Below are 9,763 nucleotides of genomic sequence, written 5' to 3'. Positions count from 1 at the left end.
CCACGTTCTCTGCCAACAGCTTGCTTGCCCCCTTTACACCGCTCCACCCCCAACCATCATCTCTACATCATACCCCACACCCGTCTACATCTCTGATCCTACTCCTCCTGGTCGGAAAATCCGTCACACATTTACAGCTCAAACAAAAGAAAACGGACGAGAGACAATCGCCACACAACACACAACAAGTGTGACTCGATCAAGCGGATATTAGTGTTAAAGGGTCAATCGGGTGTGGTTGCGTATGGGTGGTGGCCGTTGGCGCCATCCTATCAGGATGGGTGCTGTTTTGTTGGGTGAGACAAACAAAGCTTGGTCCATCTTGTGCTAAACAGCTGTTTTACTGTGGTTTCCTTTCGGGTGTTTTGTGTGGGTTTTTTTTCTCTTTTTTCTTTTACCCTGTTCAACTCCTTCTTCCCGCTGTGATTGTTCGAAGCACACGGACGGCACAGATGTGGCTTGTGGACAGGTAGAAAAGACAAGTGGAGGAAGAACTCGTCACAATCATGAAAAAATGGCTTACAAGATGCGCTGCATCTCCACGACCAGCGCCCCAGGTCTAGCCGGGAACGAGGAGGAGAAATTCATCGCCAAAACCCAAAGCCGCAAAGACAAAAACCAAGAAGTGATGCTTGTATAGGAGTGGTGGAAGGCAACTCTCTACATCCAAATTAAGTAAAGGTCACGATTGCTTTACAAAAGGCTACCAAAGGGGCTGCCGTCGGTGCCCAGGTTATCGGTCTGCTTGGCCTCCTTGGCAACACGCTGACGGCCCACCGTCACGGAGCGCAGGCGCAGCGCAATCTTGATGCCCGCGTTGCCACCCACGTTGTAAATGTAAGGTTGCACCTACGCGAAACAAAATGCGACAACATCAGGGTCAAACAATGCACGTCATTAAAACAGCCCCTTGGTATCAACCATTCCTTGGCCTCGGCAGAGCTGATTGCAAGCAGTACACGTACGCGCAGGACTGAAGATACGACGTCGCCAAAGCCAATCTTGAACGTCTCGACGGGAAGCTTGTCGCCGCTCCTGCAAAGATGTGAAGCGTAAAACAAGGAAGCAAGGTACAGACAACACGCGCACCAAGCGGCATGACCACACAGCGTCAGTGGATGCGGAAAAGAAAGAGCTGTCAATCGACGCGGAAGCAGCAGAGTTAGCCGCAGCAGATGTCTGCCACACCGGCAAAACGTACGCATCATAGACGGGGAGGTATTTGCGCAAATAGCCATCTTGTGCCATGTCATGGTCCTCCTCGCAAAAGGCCTTGATCCTGAGGGGAGAAGAGGGGATGGGATGAGGCACGGATGAGAGGGACGAGGAAAGCGCCCTTTTCGTGCCGCGACATCCCAGGAACGTCATGCTGAGTAACAAGCAGGATGGCGGGTGAGGGGAACTGACTCGACATCGGGCAGGGCCTTGAGGTAGACCTTTTCGCGCAGGCTCAGAGCCTGGTAAGTGCTCTCCTACTCACGCGCGCGCACACACACACACACACATACACCAACATCAGAGAGCACATTGAATGAGGCAAGCAGACTAGGACCGACATCGACCCCTGTGTAGACCATCTGGATGCTGGTTGCCTTGATCCTTGACTCGCAGCAGCTAAGCCAAAAGGAAGGGGAAAAACCACTGGCAGGCCACATACCGAATCCTTGAAGGTGATGGGACGCATGAGCTGAGAGGTGCAGCCACTGAGGACCTTGCTGCGAACCTCATCGGTGGAATCAGCCAGGTAGCTGTGCTTCTTGTTCAGGACGTCGTACGACGACAGGTTCTCACCCACATGGGCAATCAGCTACAACCGCCGAGAACAGCACCGATGAAGGACGATGAGAGCAGGGCATGACAAGTCAACGCCAACGTTTTACAGAGAAATCAACGAGGTGGATCCGCAGGCCAGAAGCAATAGATGAACAGTGCCGGCACGCACCTTGTTGCGGAAGGCGGAAAGAAGCTCAAAAAAGGCATTGGCTTGCTCGTTCTCGCCTTCTTGGATGGAGAGCGGGCGGTTCGTCAGCATCAGCTGGAATGACGTGCCGCCCAAGCGAGAGTGTAAGGTGATGATTCGTAGCAGCAGGTATTTGAAGCGGGCGCGAGGGCTTATCGAGAAAGTGGGAAACCAAGTCCCTCACCTCGTATTCAGCATCCTTGAGGCTGTTGATGCTGAACTTGCCCGAGCCAAAGTTCTTGTCAACACCAAAGTTGCCGATCTTGCTGAAGTAGGTGTAGCCCGTCACCATAAAGGGCGTCAAGATCTCAAGGCCCTTCCTGTGAGCGTCAGCCGGGGAGAGGTGACGGGCAAAGGTGGGGCGGATCAGATCGAGAAGGGTTGACGAGCCCCCATCAGATGAAAATAAAGACAGCATAACCCACTTGTCACCGACGTAGAGCTGGGGTTGCACAACGCCCTTGGTGTTCTCCTCGGGCTCGAAGCGGAGCTGCATCGGGTCATTTCAGCCAGCAGAAGGATAAGCGGCGAACCTTGACGGGCACACCACGAGCCCTTTGCGCGCAGTGGCTCAAAGGCAAGGGTAAAAGCTCAGCCGGCGAAGAGCAGGGACGAGAACGCACCTCACTCATATCAATCTTGTCAATGTTGAAGGGATTGGCCTGGTAAGCCTCAACGAGGGTCGAGTCGATGTTCGTCGCTACTCAGCAAAATTCGAGCCAAGCCGGGGTGAGGAGGATAAGGAGCAGGTCAGGGCTGGTGACAACGGCCTGCTCAAAGCGGCGACTTGGCACCCAAAGTACCTTCTTGAGCCGAGACGGCGTACTGGCGCGCAAGGGTGCGCAGGTGCTGAAGCGCACCGCGCGACGAGCGGATCGACATGGCCATGGTAAAGCTAAAAGCCCCAAAACGACGACCAGCGAACCCAAATGAAAATGCGTTTGATTGACGCCAAGAGAGAGCCGCAAAGTGCCCGGCCTGAACCGAGGGCTGCTCGACACGCACAAGCAAGGGCGAGCGTGACGCCCCTTGTCCCGTGCATGCCTGGGGTGAGGGGGGCGGGGCGCACCACTGGCCCCACGATCACCAAAGCCCCTCGATTGGCACCCATGGCCAGCCACCTTCCGCACTTACGCAGCTGAAGCTATCGCAAAAGAGCACCGTCTCCGATCCCGTCGCGTCACAAACCGTGTGGGAGCGAGCGAGCGCGCAAACGAGAAATGAGCCAGCGCGAAGTGTACTTTGAGAGAGGGAGATTGAGTGAGAGGCTGTGGCAGAGATACAACCCCAGAGTCAGGTCTTGTCAGAGATGCAGATACGCCTAGAATAGTATCACACGCTTAAACGCCTGTGTGTGAGAGAGTAAGCCAGAGACCGTTCTGAACTCAGAGACAGGGTCAAACAGAAAGCCAAAGCTAGGGACAGAGATCAAGACCGTGTAGCAGAGCAAGATGATCGGTGAACAAAAGAAAAGGCAACACACATGCAACGCCTGCTGCTCCGTCGTCCGCTACCATATGTCATTGAGCGACGTTGATCAAAAGACGTCAACAAGTCGACGATAATTAGGGTGTTGATGTATTTTTGTTAGTGTCTCGAAGGTATTTTAATGTTTCTGTTTGATAGGAAGATGCAGATTTACAATCAGCTTGTAAGCCATCACACCACACGAGTCGATTAGCACATCCTCCCATAGTGTACTTACTGCTACACTTGAAATCTATATCAAGTGTGTAATACATTACGCTTTGTAATGTAGAAAGTGTGATCGTAGTCGCACTTTCTCTTAGCGGTGAGCGGATTGCACAGCCACCGAATGGTGTGCTGACGGCACAACGAGAGAGAGAGAGAGAGAGAGAGAGAGAGAGAGATGGAGGTCGACGCGCCTGGCATGGCCCCTCTGCCTCTCGCGGCTGAGGAGCTCGGCGCGGGTAGCGGTAATGGCACGGGAGGGGAAGGAAGGGATAGAGCGAAGGCATTTGAGTTGTGGCTCGTTTGTGTGCATCTGCCTGCCCGTGTGGAATGTGAGACAATGTCACCCTGTTTTGGGGCCGTCGCTCGACGACGTTGAGCAGCTGTGACCCCGCGCTGGCCTCGGGCCGTCCGCTGGGCCTGAGAGGCTTGAACGCACATGGGTCTGTGGATTAAATGGCCTCGCCTTCGACTCATCTTGACCATGTCTGCCCTCGGCCCGTTGCGATGATGCTTCTTGATTAGAAGGATTTTTCAGGAGAGCTGACGGACACAAGTATTCACCAGCCATGGCCCTCCGCTCCCTCTTCCGTCCCACGACCCTGCGTGTATGTGCTTCTTCCAATTGCCGTTGCCACCCCGTCTATCTGCTTTTGGCCTGGTTGATGTTGGCGGGACCATTGACCCTGCATGTCCCTTGCCTCCTCCGCGCTCCTTGTTTCACCTCGTAGCACCTGAGCGCCATGCGCTTTGCCAGCACGACGGTAGGCTTCTTCGCAGCGCCTCGTGCGCTAAGATGCACAAGCACGCTTTCAACCAACCATCGATCACCTCACACCCACGCCTCCGTTACCCAATCTGCCATCTCATAGCCCCGCGTCAAGCTGCTCATCAACGGCGAATTCCGTGACAGCGAGACTTCCAACTGGATCCCCGTGCACAACCCGGTATGTCTTGTCGACGCCCGCCCGCCCGACCGGTGTCGCGCACAGCATACCTGGTGTCGCTCACTTGACTCGTCGTGGCGTACACGACCTAGGCCACCAACGAGGTCATTGCCGAAGTGCCCGCCGCCACCCAGGCTGAGATGCAAGAAGCCAGCGATGCCGCCTCCGCTGTACGTGCAAAACACACACACACACACACACACACACACACACACACACTATCTTTGCACCACAGCCACGTAATTGGGCCAAGGTAACACCCCTCCCATCTCAAGCCCCTCCTCTTCCTGCTTTGCGCCACCCGTAGGCTTTTGCCACCTGGAAGGATACTTCCATTCTGACACGCCAAGCTTGCATGTTCAAGCTGCAGCACCTGTTGCGTGCGAACCAGTCTCGCATTGCCGCCGCCATCACCAAGGAGCAGGGCAAGACCCTGGCCGACGCCGAGGGTGACGTCTTGCGTGGCATCCAGGTCATCGAACACGCCTGCTCCATCCCCACCCTGATGATGGGTGAAACCGTTCCCGGCGTGGCCAAGGACTTGGATACCTACAGCTACCGCATTCCTCTCGGCGTCACGGGTGGCATTTGCCCGTAAGAACTTGGCACGCGTTGCATACCAACTGCTTCATTTCTCAAAGGTGCAGCGTCATGCACCGGGCCATGGCTCATTTCTCACGCATGGCCATGGCACTGTCCATCGTCCCCCCCCCCTCGTGTGTGCAGCTTCAACTTCCCGGCCATGATTCCTCTCTGGATGATGCTCTCCCTTGCTTGTGGCAACACCATGGTCATGAAGCCCAGCGAGCGCGTGCCAAGTAAGGTGGTTGCCTCGAGGCGTTGGTTGCTGACACCCTCAAACATGCCCGCCCCTCACCGACTCAACGCTCCCTTAGCTGCTACCATGATGATCGCGGAACTTGCCATGGAGGCCGGCTTCCCCAAGGGCGTCTTCAACGTCATTCACGGTGCTCATGACGGTAGGTATTCCCTTTTTTTTTTCCTAACCTCCCGATTCCCCATCTTCCTGTGTGTGCTTTCAAGCCTTCATGATGACGAATCTTTTCTTTTTTCTTTTTCTTTTTCTTTTTCTGTTTTTCTTTTTTTCAATTTTTTCCCTGTATTTTCTTTCCTCGTGTGTTTCCGTCTGCACACTTGAAGACTCGTCTCATTCCACCTTTTTCCATGCTTGTCTGTCAACAGCTGTCAACTTTGTCTGCGACGATCCGGCCATCCGTGCCATCTCGTTCGTTGGTTCGGATCAGGCTGGCAAGCACATCTGGGACCGAGGCACCAGCAACGGCAAGCGTGTTCAGAGCAACATGGGCGCCAAGAACCACGGTGTTATTCTGCCCGATGCCAACAAGACGGCCACGCTTAACGCCCTCGTCGGCGCCGGTGCGTCCCCTTCTACCTGCTTTTGTTTGGCTTCAGCTCTTCTCAGATCGTCATTTGCGCATCAACACGGACGATCGTGCCACTACTCGTGCCATTGTCATGCCTCACTGTTGCCTGGCCACACTTGGTCGGATCGCTGTTCATAGCTTTTGGTGCTGCGGGTCAGCGATGCATGGCTCTCTCCACGGTGGTGCTGGTTGGTGAGGCTCAGTCTTGGGCTGAGGACCTGGTGGGTCTGGCCAAGCAGCTCACTGTCAACGCAGGCGACGTGGCCGGCACCGACATTGGACCCATGATCTCGCCCCAGGCCAAGCAGCGCGCTTTTGATCTTGTGGAAAGCGGCGTGCAGCAGGGTGCTCGCCTTCTTCTTGATGGCCGTGACGTCCAAGTCGAGGGCTACCCCAACGGCAACTGGATGGGCCCCACCATCTTGACTGACGTTACGACGGACATGGACTGCTATCAACAGGAGATTTTCGGCCCGGTCCTTGTCTGCCTTCATGCGGACACCATCGATGAGGCCATCAAGCTGGTCAACGCCAACCGCTGGGGCAACGGCACGGCCATCTTCACCAACTCTGGTGCTGCGGCACGCAAGTACACCATGGAGATTGAGTCTGGCCAAGTCGGCGTCAATGTCCCCATTCCCGTGCCCCTTCCCTTCTTCTCTTTCACCGGTAACAAGGGCTCCTTCCTCGGCGATTGCAACTTTTATGGCAAGGCCGGCGTCAACTTCTACACTCAGCTCAAGACCGTCACCAGCCTCTGGCGCGACGCCGATGCTGATGTGCTCAAGGCTGCCACTGCCATGCCCACCATGAAGTAAACACCGCGTGCTTCTTTTTCGTGTTGAGCCGCAACAGCCACCGTTTCTGTGCCCGTCCAAGCCTCGTGATCCGCCGCTACCTTTTGATTCCAAATTGATTCAAAATTTAAGCGTCTTGAGCTACCCCATTTTCTCAAATCCATTTCGGTTTTTGCTGAACGAAAAGGATGAGGTGTTGTCATCGTTTTTTTTTTCTCTTTTTTTTTTTTTTTTTTTTTTTTTTGCAAACTCTCATACATTGTCGTATCCCGTTATGGCCAGGGCATTTGTACTCGGTAATGTACCATCTCCTACTGCTTCACTTTGTTGGAACAAGGAAAACTCGACATGTCGGGTCACTTATCGACCCGGCTGCCTTTTACTAACCTGAAAGCGTCGACGTGAATGAGTAAAAGAATCGAAGAAATAACGAAATCGATTATAAACCGGCGAACACAAAGAGGAAATAAGATTTAAAAACGGAAGACGACGACAAAGTTGGCGCCTCTGGCGCACAGGTCAGCCCGCATGAGACATCGGGCTCTCAAGAAATGATGGAACAGAGAGCCCAGCAATAACCACGGATGGTCTTCATCTATGTGCAACATCGTGCTGGGCTAGACACTGGAGAAGTTTATTTACTATGAGGGAGGATCTTGAAGACTTTAAGCACCCGAGCAGTTTTTGCTCATGGCGTGCCAGCTTGAGGCCAAGGTGCCCCGATTTCACTGTAGACGTTGTAGACGACCCGTTCTCGAGGGCTTCCGCCAGGCGCGAACGGTGTCCTAATCTTGCGCAGAGCAGGTGCCTCATTTTCTACAATGTGTCAATAACGGTCAGGGCAAGCAAGGTTGGCGCTTCTTGAAGCAGGGTGGGTGGGAAGGAGTGGAGGCCGCTTGGGATGAGTGCTGATGCGTACCTTTGCCAAACGCAGCATGTTGCTTGGTAAAGAGTTGGAGCTGGCGCTCGCGCTGGTCGAGCGCACGAAGGCGTGCATCCAATAGCTGCTCCCGGGCATCCAAAGCGGCTTGGCGCTGAGCCAGCTCTTCTTCCAGCCGGGCCAAGCGATCGCAGCGTCGGCATTCGGCGCCGCTGCCACTACTGTCGTGATCACTGCTGGTCGTGCTGGGCAAACGGCGTGCTTGTCCGCGGCGTGCAACCGGACGATGTTGTTCGGCGGGAGGTGTTGATGGCATGGCCCGTACGTCGGGCGAGGCCTGGGCATATGCCAAATAGGGATGCTTGCGAAGCTCAAGGACCGAGGGACGTAGGTGATAGTCTTGCTGGAGCATGGATCTAGAACCAAAGCGAGTGGCAATTCGGGCATAATAAACGGGGTGAGTACCTCATGTGCATGTAGCTGCGACCATGGCCTTGGCGCGCGTTCAGACAAAGGACGTCAACGCACCGGACCAAGTCGTCCAGCTCTCTTGAATAGGTGGTGGGCAAGTGTTCAAAGGTTCCCTTGCGAATTTTGACGGCAAGCTCGGCCTGGGACCAGGCCTCAAAGGGGGGATGGAGAGCGGCGAGTTCGTAGATGATGCAGCCTAGGGACCACACGTCACTCTTGGCTGTGTATGCGCACTCAGAAATCAGCTCTGGACTCATGTAGTAGGGGGAGCCAACAAATGTGCTGGCCAGATTTGTGCGAGCGCTCAGCACTTTGGAGAGCCCAAAATCACCCAATTTGGCGTTGCCTGCGTCAGCAACGCAGCGATGAGAGACGGAGGTGGAGAGAGAGTCGATGATATGGGTGAGGGCATTCGGCATGCCAAACGCTCGTTGCTAGGAATGAATTCTGTACGCTACGCACCATTTTGATCAAGGAAGATGTTCCCAGGCTTGAGGTCACGATGAATGATGGCACCCTGTGCTCGGTGGTGACACACGCCAAGAGCCTCAACCAGTTGCCGGAAAATCCGACGGATCAGCTGCTCCGACGCCCGTGTACTGCGGGGGCATGTCGTGCAGGCATGCAATAAGGTGCACATGACGGCATCATGGGGACGTGTTGGCACGGCGAGCGAGCTTGCAACGCATTTTTTTGCAGCATCAGGAAACTCACCGTTGTCGACGATGGGTTTTGATGAGAGCGGCCAGGTCACCTCCCGGACAGTACTCCATGATGATGTAGATGGTGCTGTTCTCGCGGTCAATAACGCTGCGGACACGGGTTTAGGTGAGGTCAAGACCAGGCGATCGGGTTTGGGGCATTGGCCAGGGCGTACGTACCGGTCATGGTAGCGCACGATGTGGTCGTGCTTGAGCTCACGGAGGATGTTAACCTCGGCCACGAGCATGTGCTTTTCCTTATCGTTCATCTCGCCATAGCGAATGCGCTTCCAAACGAATAGCTAAGGCCAGGGGCGTGACATGTCGAGGTGGCGGAAGGCGGGGTAAGTTCGGGTGATGACTTTTCGGATGATGACTTGGGTACAGCGATGGCGGGAAACCCACCTGCTGGTCGCTCTTGCGTCGAATCTTTTCGCACGTTCCAAACGTGCCCGTGCCAATGACCTCCAACACTTCGTAGTCGCTCAGCTGCGCGACGCGCACACGAGAGCCTGCAAACATTTGTCGTCAGCCCCACCGCAAAACATCCGCATGTATGCTGAGCTAAGCAGACCGCCGGCGGTCCATCGCGACACGACAAGCCCACACACCTTGTTGATCCATGATGAAGACAAAGCCGCCTGCCTCAGCCCTTGTGCATCCCGTTCTCATCCAGTTGTACCGTCACTTCCTCCTCCAGCAGCAGCAGCAGCAGCAGCAGCAGCAGCAGCAGTCCAACCCGAAAAAAAGTAAAATTGAAAAAACCCCCCCAAAAAAGCACTTTTTTGAATTTTGGCGAAAATTTTCGTTTTTAAAAGTGGAGGATACTATTATACTTTGTGAATATGCTGACAATTTGGCCCTTTGTGTGTGTGTGTGTGTGTGTGTGTGTGTGTGTGTGTGTGTGTG

At 54.7% G+C, this 9,763-nt stretch overlaps 3 protein-coding genes across 3 annotated transcripts; 1 reads left to right on the top strand and 2 right to left on the bottom strand.

Annotated features, from left to right (window-relative positions):
• Positions 1 to 499: 499 nt before the first annotated feature.
• Positions 500 to 3,853, bottom strand: MONBRDRAFT_32376 (uncharacterized protein; the record flags this gene model as incomplete). Its single annotated transcript, XM_001745549.1, has 13 exons — positions 500 to 849; positions 966 to 1,035; positions 1,202 to 1,279; positions 1,408 to 1,472; positions 1,658 to 1,807; positions 1,943 to 2,035; positions 2,145 to 2,280; positions 2,386 to 2,450; positions 2,584 to 2,660; positions 2,764 to 2,855; positions 3,149 to 3,228; positions 3,603 to 3,680; positions 3,701 to 3,853. 13 exons carry the CDS (start codon positions 3,851 to 3,853, stop codon positions 694 to 696), a joined length of 1,293 nt encoding a protein of 430 aa, XP_001745601.1. The 3' UTR covers positions 500 to 693.
• Positions 3,854 to 4,221: 368 nt separating this feature from the next.
• MONBRDRAFT_37029 (uncharacterized protein) lies at positions 4,222 to 6,931 on the top strand (the record flags this gene model as incomplete). Its single annotated transcript, XM_001745700.1, has 9 exons — positions 4,222 to 4,260; positions 4,384 to 4,416; positions 4,525 to 4,599; positions 4,692 to 4,769; positions 4,907 to 5,193; positions 5,326 to 5,417; positions 5,496 to 5,579; positions 5,803 to 5,997; positions 6,144 to 6,931. The coding sequence occupies 9 exons, from the start codon at positions 4,222 to 4,224 to the stop codon at positions 6,821 to 6,823; spliced, it is 1,563 nt and encodes a 520-aa protein (XP_001745752.1). The 3' UTR covers positions 6,824 to 6,931.
• A 559-nt stretch (positions 6,932 to 7,490) lies between these two features.
• Positions 7,491 to 9,526, bottom strand: MONBRDRAFT_25342 (uncharacterized protein; the record flags this gene model as incomplete). The annotated part of the gene is made up of 8 exons (XM_001745548.1): positions 7,491 to 7,618; positions 7,722 to 8,098; positions 8,211 to 8,499; positions 8,616 to 8,752; positions 8,868 to 8,963; positions 9,035 to 9,156; positions 9,260 to 9,366; positions 9,466 to 9,526. 8 exons carry the CDS (start codon positions 9,524 to 9,526, stop codon positions 7,491 to 7,493), a joined length of 1,317 nt encoding a protein of 438 aa, XP_001745600.1.
• Between the last annotated feature and the right edge of the window lie 237 nt (positions 9,527 to 9,763).

This window comes from Monosiga brevicollis, genomic scaffold (genome assembly GCF_000002865.3).
Source record: "Monosiga brevicollis MX1 MONBRscaffold_9 genomic scaffold, whole genome shotgun sequence".
NCBI classification, from domain to species: Eukaryota; class Choanoflagellata; order Craspedida; family Salpingoecidae; genus Monosiga; species Monosiga brevicollis.
Note: the sequence above shows the minus strand (reverse complement) of the source record. Positions and strands in the feature narration are given on the sequence as shown.